This window comes from Culex pipiens, chromosome 2, assembly GCF_016801865.2.
Source record: "Culex pipiens pallens isolate TS chromosome 2, TS_CPP_V2, whole genome shotgun sequence".
Lineage (NCBI taxonomy): Eukaryota > Metazoa > Arthropoda > Insecta > Diptera > Culicidae > Culex > Culex pipiens.
In genome coordinates this window covers 131,306,222-131,325,033 of record NC_068938.1, presented here as the reverse complement: position 1 = coordinate 131,325,033, position 18,812 = coordinate 131,306,222, and the positions used below count along the sequence as shown (strand labels likewise).

The following is an 18,812-nucleotide window of genomic DNA, read 5'->3' as shown; positions in this document are numbered from 1 at the left end:
TAAGATTTTTTAATAAACCCAAACATGCTAAAAATGATTTTAAACGCAGGAGAATGTATTTTAATTTGATTTCAGCGGGTTGCACTTGAATTTTCATTGAAATTTTGAAGTTTATTGTAAAAATATTTTTTTTGCCCCCTGATTTTTCGGGCCAATTTTGAAGGGGGGGGGGGGGGTGACAAAAACTTTTAAAAATATTTGTACCAGCCTTACATAAAAAATGTGTAAAAATGTGAACCTGATGAATATTCATCAAAAACTGATGAATATTCATCATTTTCTGGGGTAAAATTTATCATTTATTTTGCCACAAAATCTGTCACCATTTCCTGATGAATATTACCATCATTTTTTTTCTATGTATGTCTCTCCTAAAAAAATACAAAAATCATTTACTAAAACTGTTTTTTAGAAAAGTGGTCTAAACGTCAAAATTTTTGAAAACCGGTAGTGGGAATCGATGTCCCAGACAATTTTACATAAAAGTCTCCATATTGACCATTGTCCTAAGTCCAATCCTTGGGAAGATACAGCGGTTTTAAAAATAAAAATGATGAAAAAACTGTTTTTTTGGTGGTTTCTGGCAATTTCTATATGACAGACTTGGTTTTTTAGTCTCGTAAATATTTTTACCGGAAAGCTCGTCCAATTTTGTCTTTGACAGCTTGTCAATTTAACTCGTTTTATTATTTATGTTAGCTTATTTACTATCCAGGTTTCTACCACACTGAAAAAAAAATTCTATTTACAGTTATGAGCAATGTAATTAAACTTATATCTGTAAGGCCATACATCCAATTGAAATGCTGTCAAAGACAAACTTATGGGAAATTGGACGAGCTTTCCGGTAAAAATATTTACGAGACTAAAAAACCAAGTCTGTCATATAGAAATTGCCAGAAACCACAAAAAAAAAACAGTTTTTTCATCATTTTTATTTTTAAAACCGCTGTATCTTCCCAAGGATTGGACTTAGGACAATGGTCAATATGGAGACTTTTATGTAAAATTGTCTGGGAAATCGATTCCCACTACCGGTTTTCAAAAATTTTGACGTTAAGACCACTTTTCAAAAAAAAAAACAGTTTTAGTAAATGATTTTTGTATTTTTTTAGGAGAGACATACCATCCTGCATTTTTCGTGAGTCTTTTTGTCACATTTTAGGCTATTTCCTCAAAAATTTTGAGCGAAAAAAAATCGTGACATCACCTTGAAATTTAACTTTTAAACTTAAAAATCCAAAAATCTCATAGAAGTGGCGTGTATTTTTGTTCCAGTGTATTTTTTTCAGAAAGCCCGTCCAATTTCCTACAAGTTTGTCTTTGACCACTTTTTGATACGATGCAACGGCTTCGAGATACAGTAATTTTTAGATTTCAAAATACAAAAATATTTAAAAACCTTACGCCCTTCTCAAATGTTATCTTCGAGTACTGTTGGCTCCATATACACAAAAATGGCTTATATAGGCCTAGGATAACATGTCTACAAAGTTTCATTGAAATCGGAGAGGGTCGGGTACAAAAGTACCAGAAAAAATTCTGATTTGAGCTGGAATTGCTCAGGACTAATTGGGAATTTATTCCTCTAAAATAGTAATCAAAAATTACAAGAATATAACAACTCCTCGAACTTTTTTAAATAATGGAAGCAACTCTATTATTTCAAAAGGGCATAATATTGAAATTGACCTTTTTAAAATGTTAATCTTAATTCCAAAATTTGAAGAAAAAGTTTTTGTGAAGAGGTCAGAAAATTCACAAATGTATCATTGAAAATAGGACCATGAGTTTCTTGTTTATTTTACTTTAATTCGCTGTATTTCAGCAACCAGATGTCCAATCTTCAATGTCTTTTAAAAAAATTTATTGATTTTTTCAACTATTCGAAAAAAAATTAGGAATTGACAATCAAAAATCAAACAAAATCAAACCATCCACATTAACGACCCCCGGGTCTTTTGTGGTCTCTGTTGCAAGTTTCTGCTCGAACCTAGGAGTCCGAAGGCTTGAATGGGGAGAGCACCCAAACCTCTTTCTACTCCAAGGAACCTTCCACCCCAGTGTTTGAACTGACGACCTTTGGATTGCGAGTCCAACCGCCGCCACCGGAGTAGGCTTGGTTTGGTGTGTTGTTTGTACTTATGGCATGGAGACGACTCCTACACCTGGAATGACTTAACGGCCTAACAACCAAGGCCGGGACCGACATTTTACTTCCTCATCCGATGGAAGGTTGCAGCAGATGGGAATCGAACCCAGAATCATCCGCTTACAAAGCGGACAGCGTAACCATTCGGCCACGCACTGCCACTGGAATTGACAATCATAAAAAACCAAAAAAAAAAAAAACCAAAAACGGGAATTTTTCAGTTTTGATTAAACTTTAAGTGGCTATATCTTTAAAACGGTGCACTTTATAAAAATAACATTTTTTCCTAAAAAACTAAATTCAAAATTTAAAAAAAATATGGATTTTGGAAAATTTATCTTTTGTAAAAAAATAATCAAAAGTTGGCAAAAAAATCCGTAAGCCGATTTTTTTAAATATTCCTCATCAATATTTGCGACTTTGCTGGAGACTTGGTGTCAGAAAAAAACCCTTCAAAAGGTACAGATTATCGAATATTTACGTACCTATCATTTTTGTATGGACAGCTACCAAAATTGTATCGATCCTTGTATGGGTAAACCAATGACACAAAATGGATTCTTTGATCATAATGATAACGCAGAATAAACTGCATTTTACATAATTTTAATTTTTATCAACATAAATGTGTCAAACTATCGAGTGCAAATCGCCATTTTTATGTAAAATGGTCTGATCTTTACAATAAAAATATTTTCAGATTTTTAAAATCCTAACATTTGAAAACGGCCGAAAATGCTTTTATAGTGGAATTGGGGTTAAATAGAGCCTGAATGATTTTTGCGGTGCAAGTGATTATTTTTACTGGATTTCTGGGACATTTTCACATAAGTAAAGTGCATTTTGGATGACCGCCTAAAGCCTCCGCTCTAAATACAGACAGATTTTCAAGAAAGAATTAAAAAGAAATGAGGAATTTGGGCAAAATGGACCCTTTGCCGTTTCGAGCGGTGGATGAAACCATCACCAATCGATTTCCCACGTTCAATTAAGTCCGATTTTGGGTTCTATTTCGCCCACTGTGCACTGTGCAATGTCACCTACATAATGTATATCTGGATTTTGTTTTGAAAAGGTCCAATAAACCAAATTTTAAGTTTTTGCTTTTTGGGTGTTTTTAATACCCCTGACTCAAGGCGGTTTCAAAAACAGCCAAAATGCAAAAACTAAAAATTTGGTTTATTGGACCTTTTTTTGTTTTTAAAACAAAACTCCAGATACAGTATGTAAAAAAAGTATTTACACCCCTTGGGCACTATGTACAATTTGTGATGAAACATGTAAACAATTTAAAGTTTGACAGAAATCTAGTACTACGTTTTGTTCAGAAACTCATGCCGAACATTTTGCTACAAAAAGCTCATGAAAAGATGTTTTCTATAAAAAGTTATATAACAAATACTATTACAAAAATCAAAAAAGGTGCATAAAAAGTTTGTACACCTTTCGAAAAATTTACATTTATAAAGTTATTTGTTGACAAATCACCATAAATCCAGTCTCCCAACTCCAAATAGGCTTCCTTGACTGATTTAAAAAATAATTTGGATTAAATATAAAGTTTACCAACTACTTAGTATAAAAGTTTATATAACTCTGGAAATTCTATATAAAACTTATCTAAAATTGATTTTGCAAACTTTCAATTTAACTAAGTGTCAATATATTACCATAGAATTGCTAAATAAACATTTTGGAGTGGGTATAACACCGTTTTGGGGGTCTTTGTATCGCTAGAATAGATTTTTCGTTGGAATTTCGTACCAACCCGGAATTACGTCGTCGGAAAATCCGCTGGCATCCGAACCGGTCCACGATTCACAAGTCAACCTATGTAGCATCGGAAAGGGCATAAAATTTTCGATCTTTTGATACCCATACATCCAGGTTTTCTTTAAAACCCACTTTGTTAAATACCTGGGCAAAAAGTAAGTTTGATCTACGAGAACAAAAATTACGAAATTCCATACATTTTTGGCAGGTTGCTCAAACGAAACCATAGCAACGTTTTTGCCTAGGTATTTAAAAACGTGGGTTTTATAGAAAACCTGGATGTATGGGTATCAAAAGATCGGAAATTTTATGCCCTTTCCGATACCACATAGCTTGACTTGTGAATCGTGGACCGGTTCGGATGCCGGCGGATTTCCCGACGACGTAATTCCGGGTTAGTACGAAATTCCAACGATAAATCTATTCTATTGATTCAAAGACCCCCAAAACGGTGTTATACCCACTCCAAAATGTTTATTTAGCAATTCTATGGTAATATATTGACATTTATTTGAATTAAAAGTTTGCAAAATTAAGTTTAGATAAGTTTTATATAGAATTTCCATAGTTATATAAACTTTTATACTAAGTAGTTAGTAAACTTTATATTCAATCCAAATTATTTTAGTAATCAGTCAAGGATGCCTATTTGGAGTTGGGTGACTGGATTTATGGTGATTTGTCAACAAATAACATTATTTATGTTATTTTTTCGAAAGGTGTACAAACGTTTTAAGCACCTTTTTTATTTTTGTAGAAGTATTTGTTATATAACTTTTTATAGAAAAGATCTTTTCATGATCTTTTTGTAGCAAAATTTTCGGCATTAGTTTCTGAACAAAACGTAGTACTTGGTTTCTGTCAAACTTTAAATTGTTACATGTTTCATCACAAAATGTGCATAGTGCCCAAGGGGTGTAAATACTTTTTTACATACTGTATATAAAGCACTAGCTCTTCCCGGCAAACTTTGTCCTGCCCGTTTTTGGTTTCCTAACGTTTCTTGCTTGTTTGCTAATTCAGCCTCCTGTGATCAAAATTTGGTTTTACGCAGCTTTTCGCATACAATCCGCAGATTTTCCGGAATCGGTTCCAGAGTGGCCAAAGTTGTCATTTTTTGGCGTAAGAACCTTCCTTTGACTTTTACAAACCCAACGCAACAAAAAGCACCTCGATACGACGCACCGTATTGAACTGATTCGCGTTCGAACAAAACCGTCGAATTTTTTTTTATTTATATAAAGCATTAACAAAATAAAAATTCTTTTCTTTAAATCGTTTCGTTTATAAGCATTTTAAAATTCTTCCTGGAGATGTCATCATTCGTGTAAAACGTGAAGGCAAGACAGATTAAATTTTTCAAAATGCTAGGACTTTTTTATTTATCTTCCGCAATTTTTTTTATACAAATAAATACGTTACTCGTTCGATATATTTCATTCTTCCAAGTGTTTAAGGTAGAGTCTGCTGCTAGGTTTTTATTTAATTTGTTGTGTGATTTCTTTTCTGTTTGTGGATAAGAGCAACTTCGTCAAAGGTTATAAGGTGTGTCTGTGTGTGTATCGCTAGTTTTATTTTTCTGTTTGATTTGTTTTTCTAGGGAAAGAAAGAGCACTACGGTTTTCAACCACATTAATGCGCTATGCTGGCAAATTTCCTCAAGTGTATTGCATTTTTTTCATCAACATTTTTTAGTTTGTTTCAGAACAAGGATAAGAAATTTAGGACAATTTTTAACTGCATGCTTTCAACTTTTTTTAAATCTTACGCATTGATCGGAAAACGGGATGGCTAACTGTTAAACATGTGCAAGTTTTTGCTTGAGTTTTAAAATTAAAACGGGTTCATCACTACTGCGGCAACTATAGAGCACAATTTTGTGTTGTTGTTTTTTTCTTTTCTCTGTCTGGTTAGCTCAACAATGTACATGTCTTTGTTACAATTACCAATATATTTTTGTTTGTATTTTTTAATGCAAGGTTGTTCGATTTGTGTGCAGGTTTTTTTTTGTTATTTCTTCAAGATTACATATTTTCTTTGTTTGTGTTTGATTTAGTTGGAGTAGTTACATAGATGACTTTTTTTGTTTGTTGGCATTTTCATTTCAATTCTTTTTTGTTTATTTTAACAGTAAGATTGGATTTGTATTTTTTTACAACTTTCCGTTTTTTGTTGTTGTTGCGTGATTATGTCTATGTACTATTTTTGTTTGTTTGTTTAAAGGTAATATTAGTAAGGTATGTTCAGGTCTTTGATTCCACTGTGTTAGTAAATTACCCATTTTTAACGTCCTAACTCTTGTACAAATCCAACTAAGAACAGTATTTTTTTTTAAATGGAACAAACAAACACCACTCTTTTTAAAACCTATGCACAGAATCACCTCTTTGAACCTAATTACAAAATACACCAAACGTAATTCTAGTGATCAATTCAACTAAAAGTGCACGCACACTCAGTACGATATGTAAACCATAATACTGACGACGACAAGTTTAAGGGGTTGTTGCAGACAGAGATCAAAAGTAACGTGATTTAATAATAACATTTTCTACCTTACAAATTTGATACTTGAGCGAAATTAAGAACAGTCAAAATACGAAGGAAATTCACGTGATTCGTAAAACTACTACAGAATATCGAAACATTTTTACGAAATAGTACAGCTTTCTAGCATTATAAAAAAAACGTGTCAAGGTTGAAATGAACTAAAAAAAAGTGTTTGAATTAACGAAATTCTGTACAATGCGCGAACTCACAGCCTATTGCTAAAAGAACACGTTTTGGCCTGCAAGGTCAGACATTTGGGGCCTGGCTGGCAGGGGGACAAACAGTCAATTCTAACGCACAGCGAATCTAATTTGCTAATATTTTGGGGAAAGATGCACGTTCTTCGTTGAATGAGTCCTTTTTTTGTTCTTGGAGTTTGGTTCACTATTTAAATTTTCAGCATGAAAACAAAGTTATGGAAACTAGAGCGGAACTTTCGGTGTCAAAAAATAAAATAAAAAATAATGCTAAAAAAATGTTTCTTCATAGAAATTTGTTTCCAATTCTGCTCGGCTCTCATGTTTTTTTTTATTCGAAAGGTAACCCAAACTGTATGTTTCCACATGACTCGTTTTGAAGCGCATTTTTTTCCCATTCCCGAGCAGACGGAAATAACGTGGGAATAGAATTTTTTTGATGTTTGAAAATACTAGGCCAATAACATTTCTAGAGTTTTTTTTTGAAAAGGTCCTATAAGGCTGATACAAATATTTTTAAAAGTTTTTGTCACCCCCTCCCCCCCCCCCCCCTTCAAAACTGGTCCGAAAAATCAGGGGGCAAAAAAAATATTTTTACAATAAACTTCAAAATTTCAATGAAAATTCAAGTGCAACCAACTGAAATCAAATTAAAATACATTCTCCTGCGTTTAAAATCATTTTTAGCATGTTTAGGTTTATTAAAAAAGATTTTTTGAAAATTTTCGATGCAAAATCTTTTTTTTCGATACAATTTTTGTTTTTGTCAGATCTTAGATTTTTTGAAAACTAATGATTGCAAAACAACTGAACTAGTGTAAAATGCATTTTAAAACACTTTTTTCATTTAAATGTGAAGACTATGGCTTGTTATTTAAATTTTTATATTTTTTTATTTTTTTGCCCCCCCCCCCCTTGACCTAAATATTTGCATCGGCCTAAACAAAATGTTCAATTTTTGCTTTTTAGGTGTTTTTAGAACCGCCTTGAGTCAGGGGTAATTCAAAACACCAAAAAAGCAAAAAGTGAAAATTTTGTTTATAGGACCTTTTAAAAAAAGTTCGAGATTTTATGTTAATCATAACAAGATTTGTTATTCGTCGTTATGATTTTTTTGTTATTGGATTGTTATTGTAATAACAGACTAATAAAATTTTTAGTTATTCTTCAAACAAATCTTTGTTATTATTTTTTGTTATTTTAACAACTAATCCGATCATTCCAATAATAGTTGGAGGTATTCTTCCATAACAAAAAATGTTATTCCATAGTTGTTTTGGCTTTCAACCAATATCAGACCAATAACAAATTTTGTTATGATAACATAAACTGTTATTAAACCTTTATGCAAAAATTGATTTATCAAGAAGATTCCATAACACTTTCTGTTATTATAACAATATTTGTTAAAGAAATATTTTGATAGAAATGTAAAAAAAAACTAGAAACTCTTAATTTCTTGCTTTTTCAAGTTTTCATTTACATTTTTACATTTTTTCTTCAACAATGTCTCCAAAAAACGATGCCAATACACTTAAATTACTTTTTCAAAATGCGGTCAAATCTTCCCGATTTTCGGTAATAATGTCGTTTATCGTTCAACTTATTTTCGGTAAAATTATGTTCATTTTCATAGAATCTTTATTTGTGTTTCAATTATTTGTAATTACCAAAAATTAAAAAAAAACGATTTATTGTTTTTTTTTATCACAATCAATCTGCACATGAAGAAAATGGCGGATGAGGAATGAATTTCCACTCTTCTTCCATCCAACAGATCGAGCCAATCATTTCATTAGGGCACAAAATCAAAACTGCGATTCGAGAAAATCGCTGGCGAAAAGTGGACAACTTGTTTCAATTCCTATTTAAAAAAGAATCTTGACTGGTGCTTTTTTCACTGATCATACGAAAAAATTATGTATTATCATGCTATTATGATGCTTTTTAATTTATGTGGATTTTTTTTTAAATAAAACTCATAATTTAAAATTTCTTATCATTAGGCCCTTTTAATTTTCCAACTGTTGTCCATAATGGGCAATTTCTATATGCAATTTCGAAAAGAACTGAAAGAGCACTGAAGGAGTGGCAAACAAACAAAATCTTTGACAGTTTGCATGCCTTGTTTTTTGCCTGCATTTGTATGCAGAAACGTCACCCTGTACCCTGGCTTCGTTTGCGAATTTGGCAAACTGTCAAACACAAAAAGTGCGGATTTGTTTGTTTGTTTGCCATAGTCTAATACCTCTTTGCTTGCTTGAATGATGTTAACGGGCCCTTTCATTGTGATTTCAATGAGGAATTCAGTGGTAATTTTAATAATTGGTGAAGTTTTGTGATAGAAAAATGTAGATAAGACGAACTATTTTTTGTAGAAATCCTTGGTGAAAAGTAAACCTAACCTTGTTTTGAAGTTAATCAGCGTTAAGATTGTATGAAAATTTTACTTTATAACACAAAACGTTGCTCAACTACGAAAAACTAACGAAAAAAAGGGCACATTTGAACTTTTTTTTTTGGTTTGAAGTGAACTTTTTCTGTGCCCTTTTGTGTTTTTCATGTTTTCTATAAGAAATTGTTTGCTATCAATCAATCACAACTCGACATTTCGTCGCTAACATTTCAATAGGCGCCATAAACATAGGCTTTGTGTGAGACATAGCGCCTATTGAAATGTTAGCGACGATTTTAGAAGTTGCTGTCAGTTAACGCTTCAGTTTAGTCAAGGCTCTCTGAACGTGCTCCAATCGACAGAATTGAATTTTAGTAAATTTCCTGCCAATACATTCAAACTCCGATGGTTTGACACCAACTGTTGTCAAACGAACGGGGTCACGTCTTAGTTTGACACCCCTTTAAATGCTATGGAAACATCTTAAGTAACCATGCGCATCCACGCTTATTTGTCAGGGTAGCAAAAATAAGGGGATGCGCATGGTTAATTAAGATAATTTCTGAGCATTTAAATTTAGTATAGTTCAATTCTGTCGATTATAGCGTGTTCAGGGAGTCCAAATCTGTCATACCTTGACGAAACTGAAGCTTTTACTGACATCAACTTCAAAAATGTCAAAATGTGATTTTTTTTTTAAATAAATGATTTTATATAATATTTATTTTAAATAAATCATTTAATAAAATGTACTTACTTAAAAATCAGCTCTTCCAAAAAGTCATCATTACTAGTAACAGAAAACAGAAAAGTCCAACCGAAAAAAACAGAACAAAGTGAACATACAACTCGTCGAATCCCCACCAGACCCATTCATTGAAACGTGCACTTCCCAGATCAAAGTTCATCCCCTTTCTTGAAAAATTAAGGGATGAGCCAACTCCAACAGTCCAATCGGTTTTAAGGATGTTTCTTCTAAAAATCAATGCCGATTACAATTTTCGGGGGTTTAATTTTCAAAGGTTTTTGTTTTTGTTTTATCTCTTCTCTTCATATTAAATATATACGTTTTATAATGTATGTACCTTGGATGAAAAAAATGCTTTAGTATCACAATATCTCTCTCGCGACGACGACGACGACAAAAAACTTAAACCGAAATCGAGTAACTCTAAACGAACGAGTGCGCGCGATCGCTTTTTTGTTTTTTCTTGTGTTCCTTAAAAAGAAAACTTTGTTCTTCCAGCTGCTACGACATAATCCGAACCCCTAGCCACGACGACGACGACGATGAGAAAGAGAGATATTTTTTATTTTTCTTCACGGGTGTAAGAAGGTTGTTCAGTGCTCCTGGCAAATCTCCGCCAGGATGCGCTTGAGACTGTCCAGGCCACGCAGGAATCCACTGTCGGGGCCGTGGTGCACCTTGACGTTTGTGCTCGGGCTGCACATGGACGTGCCGCCGTTCTTGATCTCGAAGGTCGTGTGCGCAAAGTCAATCATCCGCACGTCGGCCAACCCCGAGGGGCAGACTCCGGCGGCTGGGCCACCACCGCTGCCGACGCCACCGATCGACGACGACTTGGACTTGGAGCTGAGCTTCCGTCGGAACGTTTGCTGGGGCAGGGCTGGTTTGACCTTGCTGCTGCTGCCGCCGCTGCCAGAGTCCTTGCCGCGGTGGCGCTTCGAGCTGACGATCGTTTCCTGGAGATGCTCCTCCTCGTCGTCGTCGTCGTGATCATCGTCATCAACGGCACCCTCCTCGTCGTCGTCCAGATCATCGTCCACCTCTTCGTCCTCGTGGTAGCCCGCGTCCGACTGGTCGTAAGCCTTACCTCCTCCGCAGCTACTACTACTATTGTTATTGGTATTGCTAATACTAATACTGCCTGGCGTCGTCTTGGTCGCCGTCGGCGGTGCCAACTTTGTCTCCACCTCGCTGCCGCCGCCGCTCACCGGCGGAACCCGACCGCTGAACCCACCCTCAAAGTCCGAGCTCGCCCCGGCCTCGTTCTGGACGTGCGTCGGCACCACAAAGGCCGTCGCGTAATCGTCGCTGCTGCTGTTGCTGCTGTAGTTCATCCACGAGTCCATCGAGTGCGGACTCGAGCTCGTCACCACGTTCTGCGGCGTACCCATCGGAACGGCCGGAATGGTCGCCGCAACGCCCGGGTAGACCGTCTCCTCCGAGATGGGCACGAACGGGACGGACTCGGCCGGCGTCGAAGACGCCTTCGCCTTGGCTTTGGCCGCCGCAGCGGCGACCGTGGCCATCGAGGCGTTCAACCGGTGGTGGGCCGAGGCCGCCATGTCCAGCTCGTGCTCGTGGAGGTGCGGCGCGTGCTGATCCTCGTGGGACGAGGACAGATTGAACTGCTCGATCGAGCTGTTGGACGCGTCCGCGTCGTAGCAGTACGAGTTGGACTCGGTTTCGGCGAGCAGGTGATAGTCGGAGGCGTTGTCGGACGGGACGGGGACGCTGGGCGATACCGGTTCCTCGTAGCCCTCGTAGACGATCAGAAGGGAACTGTGAGGGAAGGCAGAGAAAGAAGAAATAATGGTTAAATTTACTGTTTTGGTATGAATGCCTTGGAAAATTTTCATGACCTTGGATTTGGTCACAGGACGTTCATATGACCTTAGATAGCTCAACTTGACATTATTGAAGTTAGAGTCAGTAAACGCTTAAGTTTCGTCATGTTATGATTAATGTGGGCCTCCTGAACAAGCTCTAATCGGTAGAATTGAAATTTAGTGGATTCCCTGCCAATAAATAAAATTTTAAATTTCTGGTATAATTTAAATTCTATGGAATTATTTTAAGCAACCATGCGCACCCTTGTTGTCTTTAAAAGAAGTACATCCAAATTGTTATTGATTAGAATCCACTAAAAATCGATTTGGTCGATTAGCGCACGTTCGGGGAGCCCAAATCTATCATACCTTGACAAAACTGAAGCGTTTAGTGACATCAACTTCGATAATGTCGAGTTGTGTCTTTAAGAAATTACCCCAATAGGTTATTAATTGTAACCGATTCCTTCGTTGTGGACAAATTATGTTTGGGAACGGTAGCACGAAACGGTAAAGGGTCAAATGTTTCCCAATCCCCCATTTTTAAACATTTTTTTTTTCTTAAAAACCTCTCTGAATTTCGATTTTTACTAGTTTATTCTGCGTTTGGGAAATTGGACCTATGCTGATTCTTTAAACATTTTATTTAGTTTAATTTGTATATCAACAGTAGGGTGGTCCAAATTCAAGCTTTCTCGGGGCAACCCCCTGAAATCAAAGATTGACCGCTTGAAGTTTGTATGGGAAAAATCGTCAGAATGTATGGAGAAAAGCTACTGTTTCAGTTTTTTACCTGTGAAGGGCGCAATAGTCGTCCAATCTTCCTAATTCTCAGATGCAGGACCTTCATTAAATTTAAAACAACTTTCCCGAAAACACCATACAAAACCCAACTTCCCGAAATACGTTTTTTTTTTGATTTTTGAGATTTTTTTTATATGTTTTAAGGGACAAAAACCCGCAACTTTTAAGCCATAGAGAAGTATGATCAAAAAATCTGCCGCCGAGTAATGATTTTTTGAAAAGAATTTTTGGAAAAAATCAAAATTCCATGCAAAAAAAATGACCTTATTTTTAGATGTAAAATTGAATTTGCAATCGCAAAGTACTTTACACATTTTTTGGTAAAAGGCTCCGTTTTCAAGATATAGCCACCAAAAGTTTGATTTTAGGGATTTTAGCGAAAAATTTGCAGTTTTTCGATTTAAAAAAAAGTGACCATGAGTGCCATTTCTAAAAATATGTTTTTTTCAAAAGTTCAGAAAATTTGCTATAAAATTGTCTAAGAGACATTGAAGATTGGAAGAAGATACAGCGGCTTAAAGAAAAAGAAACACGAACATTGAAGTTTTCTAGGTCTCATCCAAACAACCCACCATTTTATAATGTCGATATCTCAGCAACTAGAGGTGGCCAAAAAAGAGCGAGCCGCTCGAAGAGCCGGTTCACTGAAAAGAGCGGACAAACACCGTGGATCACAAAAAAAGAACCGCGGTTCTTTTTTAAACTCCGGTCTTTTGAAAGAACCGTTTCATTATGGCATGATTTGTGTTTCAAATATAATTTATTGAATTTCCAAAAAAAAATGTAGCTTTAAATTTGTTTTTGAGAACTGAAAATATCATTTCAAAAACTTTAATGCTTATAAAACTTATTCCCATGAAATAAACTTTCCATTGTACAATTGATTGTACATTTTTTTTGTTCCTGGAAACTAAGTATTACCGGAATATAAATTTGAGCATTTCAAATTGCATGTTCTCGTTTTCAGTTTTTTTTTATCAAATCTAGAGTTTTTTTTTTAAAGTTCCAATAAACTGTTGTCTTTCATATGTTTATAGGACCTATAAATAAAACTTTAGAAATATTCATGAAAGTCCAATGTAAAATAACTTATAAAATCACACGATTCTTTAAAAAACATTTTCATACAAATTTTGAAAAAGAGCGAAAGAGCGGCTCTTTTTAATGAGCGAACGAAAATGAGCGGCTCCTAAAAAGAGCACCTCTATCAGCAACCAATTGTCCGATTTTCAATGTTAAAATAATGAATCATTAGTGAAATTTTCCGATCTTTGCGAAAACAATATTTTTAAATATTTTGAATCAAGACTAACATTTTAAAAGGGCCAAACATTCAATATTACCAGACTTAGAAAACATAAATTTTCCTGAATCTTTTTCTTTATCTTCAATGTCTTTTGGACAGTTTTATAGCAAATTTTCTGAACATTTGGAAAAAAATAATATAGAAATGGTCAGTCATGAACACTATTTTTAAAAATCTAAAAACTGCAAATATTTCGCTGAAATCAAACTTTCAGTGGCTATATCTTGAAAACAAAGCACTTTATCAAAAAATCTGTAAAGTGCTGTTCGATTGGAAATTCAATTTTACATTTAAAAATTAATTCTAATTTGTTTTTGCATGAAATTATGATTTTTTTCCAAAAATCACTATTTTTTCAAAAAATTATAGCTTGGCGGTAGATTTTATGACCATACGTCTCTATGTCTCAAAAGTTGCGGGTTTTTGTCCCTTAAAACATATCAAAAATCTCGAAAATCGAAAAAAATACGTATTTTGGGAAAATTAGTTTTTGTGGAAAAAAAGTTTATAAAAAAATCGGCATTTTTTTCCCTGTACCTATTTTTTCTGAATAGTCCTCCACAATACCTACAACTTTGCCGAAGAAACCAAATTGATCAGAAAATTCACTCAAAAGTTACAGCTGTTTGAAAATGAACGTACCATTTTTGTATGGACAGCTGCCAAAATTGTATGGAGGCTTGTATGGGTGAACCAATGACACAAAATAGCTTCTTTGGTCATAGAGAAGGCCCCCACAAAGTTTGAGCCAAATCAAAAAAAATACAAATAAAATCCATTTCCGGTTTTGGTAGAGAATTGCTCATTTAAATGTTAACCCATAACATGTTTGGGCTAAAGATGTTCTCATTTATTGTTGATTTTTAATCGCTTGTAGTAATTTTCTACATAGGTAAAGAAATGAATTCACCATAATTATCAATCAATTTACCAATCATCACCTCGTTACCAATATGATTCCGTATAGAATTTATAAATAAATTGATGAAAAACTGACAATTTCAAATTGAGATATCTAAAAACAGACGAGGAGATATTTTCAGGAAAGACTTGAGACTTTCTTTTTCTTTAATCCGATGTATTTCAGTAACCAGAGGCCACACGGTATGGCGGAAACAAAATATTATAAATCGAGATGATCCATAAAAGATTTACACGTAGAAAGTTGTGTTTCACCTTCCTTATTAAGAATATGCTCGATTTGAAATATTCCACTGGAGAAAATTGTGTTCTACGGGAAAAACTTTTTTCCCATGTAAGGTAGCATCGGAGGAGGTGCATGGTCGCTCAAGTAGATTTTTAATATTTTCTGAATAAGTCTTATTATATGTCGTATTTAAATATTTTTGCATTTCTTTTACTTTTGATTTGTGTAAGCTTTCAAAAAAGTATTTTGTAATATTTTTTTATATTTTTATTTAGTAGCAGGCGTCTCCATTAGTATGAACAATTTTTTTTTATTCTGAAAAACTCAATTGTAACAGAAATGGGTCATTCTTCGCCAACTCACACAGCAGTTGCCCCGACCTCTCTTCGATTTGCGTGAAACTTTGCTCTTTGCTCTGGGTAATTTTGGTCCCTGATCACGAATCCGAGGTCAATTTTTCGATATTTCGTGACGGAGGGGCGGTACGACCCCTTTAATTTTCTGGTTTTTTACTAAGACACGTTTTTTTAAACGATTTGTTGCTCGCAACCGTGAAGAGATAGAAATTTGGTGTCAAAGGGACTTTTGTGTAAAATTAGACGCCCGATATGATGACGTACTCAAAATTCAGAAAAAACGTATTTTTCATCAAAAAAGTTAAAAAATAGTATTAAAATCGCTGCCATTTCCCGTTACTCAACTGTCAAAAATCGTGAGACATGTAATTTTATGGGAAATTTACTTTTCGAATCTGAAATAACCCAGAAGGATAATTTTTTCATTTAGAACAAAAATTTTCATTACGTGTTTTTTTTAACTTTGCAGGGTTACATTTTAGAGTGTAACAATGTTCTACAAAGTAGTAGAGCAGACAAAAACAATAATTTTGATATACAGACATAAGGGGTTTGCAAGTATTCTTCACGTATTATCGGAATTTTACAAAAAAAGTTTTTTGAAAAAGTTATGATTTTGACCATTTTTGACCAGTTTTTCGAATTTTTAACTCCTAAAACTCAATCGTGTGCTTTTGACAGTATTTTTTTAGGAAAGCTCAGCAAATTTTGTATAAAAATGACCCCTTCCTTCCTCAAAAAAATCATTTGTTTATCCCAAAATATCAAGATTGATAACAACTATAAAGCACCCCGTAGCCACTCACCACGAGTAGAACCGATAGCTGGACTGCTTCTCGATCACCCGCCGCAGCTGCTCCAGCTTCTCGAGCACCCGCGCGATCACCTTCACCCGCAGCTGGAACCCGTTGTGGAAGAAGTTGTGCAGCGCGCCCTTAAACCCGTCCTCGTTGAGCTCGCGGCCCCAGTACTTGTCCTTCTTCATGTAATGGTCAATGTCCGCCTGGTAGACCTGCATGCCGCACAGGCGAACGCCCAGCGAGGCCGAAGTACTGGCCGCGCACTTGGCCATCTGCTTGGAGCGCTTCTCCGCCGACGCGTCGTCCCCGTGCTGCCGGGTGCCCATCTTCAGGTCCAGGATGCAGGGCTGCCGGTACGCGGACGTAATGTTCTCCAGCATCAGGAAGTCTGCAAAGGGAGACAAAAAAAAGAGACCAACATTTATCCGGAAATTCTTGCACGAGCAAAGTTCCAACATGGCGCGCGCGCACGCTTGATAGAGCAATGAGGAAGAGAGAGAGAGATGGAGGTGACCACACAAATCTTGACACAGAAGACGCGAGTTCACGGGGTTCTCCGGTATCGCTTCTGGTCTGGATGCCGTGTATGATCTAGTAGGCTGCTGCAGGCCACGTGGGATGCGACGTGATGCGGAGATGTGATGGATGATGATCGTCGCGCACAAAACATAAACAAAGACGGCCTTGGGAAAAGCAGCGCAGGAGGGTGTGGGTTTAATTTAGAAAACAAATTCAACACTGATAAGAGGGAGGTCGGAATAAAAAAAATGAAAAAAGCTAATATAACAGCGCGAATGCAAGAAATTTAAACGCACATGGGAAGCTAATTTGTTGCCTTTGAGGAGGAACATGGTGGAAACTCAATCCTGAGTTAGCGCAAATTCTTGCATGTTTGACTGGTTGTGATTCGATTCTATTACCATCAAATTTGCTGTTTTCTAACTATTGGAACAAATAATTTTGCAAAGCATTTGATGGAAACTTGAGCTGCCTATTACTAGATTTTTGTTGAAAAGGCCTTTTAGAAGGCTTCATTGAACGTCAAAGTGCTGATTTTTTAATGGATATGGGATTTTTATTCCTTCAAAACATAAAATTGTCGAATTATGCGTTACTTTAAAAACATAATTTTACACATCTGGAACAATATTTGAATAAGGCGCATAAGTATTTTGGCAGCTGAAACTATTTTGCAAATGCCGAGATAACTGGCAACTATTTTAAAAAAATCCACAGTGTGTGAAGGTAGCTGCATAAACCAGTTATTGTTCTTAACTTCGAGTTTTGTGAACAGGTCCACTGTTGCCTGAAATTTGCAAAATAGACAGACATTTAAAAACGTCCGAATTACAAATTTGACCCGTTGATTTCAACATTCTTTAAAAAATGTTTTGGAGATATCATCAATTGAAGCTGGATACCATTTTGCTAACTTAAAAGTTTATTTTTATGACATTGAAAATTCCAAGCTTCTCCTTTTTTTTATAATATTTACACTTTACTTACTAGTAGGTTTTCGATTTTTTTTATGTACGAGTGCTTTTGCGATATGAGTATTTGAAATTTACAAAAATTGAGCATTTTGCAAAATATTCAACCTTAAAATGCTTATGATTTGAAACTAGCGCAAATTTGATTTTGCGTCTGAAAATGATTTTTGAAATTCTTTTTGACAATAGTTAAGATTGAAAATCACAACTTTTTCAAAAATGTATAACCCCGCCTTAAAATCTGGCGCAAAATATGCAATACCGTCAGTGGGGGTGACATTGGGTCTGGGGGGTGAGATTGGGTCAAAGTGATTTTTTACGGATTTTACTATTTCTCAGGTTCTTCTCATTGAAACTGAATTCTGTTAAAAGGGTTGTGTAGGGGACATCTTAAGATGACTTCACTGAAAAAATCTCGTTCCTAGAACAAATCCTGTTATTTTGGCAGCTGTCTAAAGTCGAGGTACGTTTTTGGCCAAAAATGACCTCTCGAAAAATCATTTTTCTAATACTTTTGTTAGAATTGCTCGAAAACTACCCAAATGTTTGAAAATCTCCACTTCAAACATTGTAGCATGTCAATACGATTCCCTCAAACAAGAAACACTGTTGGATGACTTGTTTTTACCATATCGTTGTATTTGAGCATCATTTTAGTTTCATTTGACCTAATGTCACCCCCTCTAAGGGGTGAGATTGGGTCAATTTTCAAACTATTGGCATTCAAGGTAGTGTTCATCAAAATCCACCATATTTTGGGAAAATGTCAGTAAACTATCTAAGAACAAATCTACGTTGAAAGATTTTCAATGTTGTTTAAATTGTTTTTGTTATTAAGAAATTACGAGAGGTGTATCGTTTTTTGACCCATAGTCACCCCCACTGACGGTATCCAAAATCTCGAAAATGTTTGAAAAAAACACGTATTTTGCGAAAACACATATTTCCGAAAATTCCCATGACCACTTTGTATGATCAGCCTTTGTTGGAAGCCTCGAAAAACTGATGATGCAAAATGGCATCTTTTGACATAAGAAATGCGTGGACAAAGTTTCATCCCAATCAAGAGATACAACATTAAAAATGATGAAAAATATTGCAAAATTGTAGAGAATTGCTTATGTAGAAGTCATGATTGGTCGTTTCTATTTTTTTTTTAATTGTATGAATAGTTAGAAGAATGATCAAATTGTTGTTGGGTTACGCGGAAAAAAGTATTGTGCCAAAATACACGAACAAAAAGTGAAAACAGAGGATTGTTTAGTGTC

General features: G+C 35.4%; 1 protein-coding gene across 1 annotated transcript in view; it reads right to left on the bottom strand.

The window, feature by feature from the left end:
- Window positions 1–5,411: 5,411 nt before the first annotated feature.
- LOC120415269 (uncharacterized) overlaps window positions 5,412–18,812 on the bottom strand; it is a 47,306-nt gene continuing 33,905 nt past the window's right edge. Inside the window, exons 7-8 of the mRNA XM_039576734.2 lie at window positions 16,061–16,442; window positions 5,412–11,594 (exon numbers count right to left, since the gene is read on the bottom strand). Of these exons, the coding sequence (XP_039432668.1) occupies window positions 10,409–11,594; window positions 16,061–16,442 (1,568 nt within the window). The 3' untranslated portion in view covers window positions 5,412–10,408. The remainder of the gene's footprint in view (window positions 11,595–16,060; window positions 16,443–18,812) is intronic.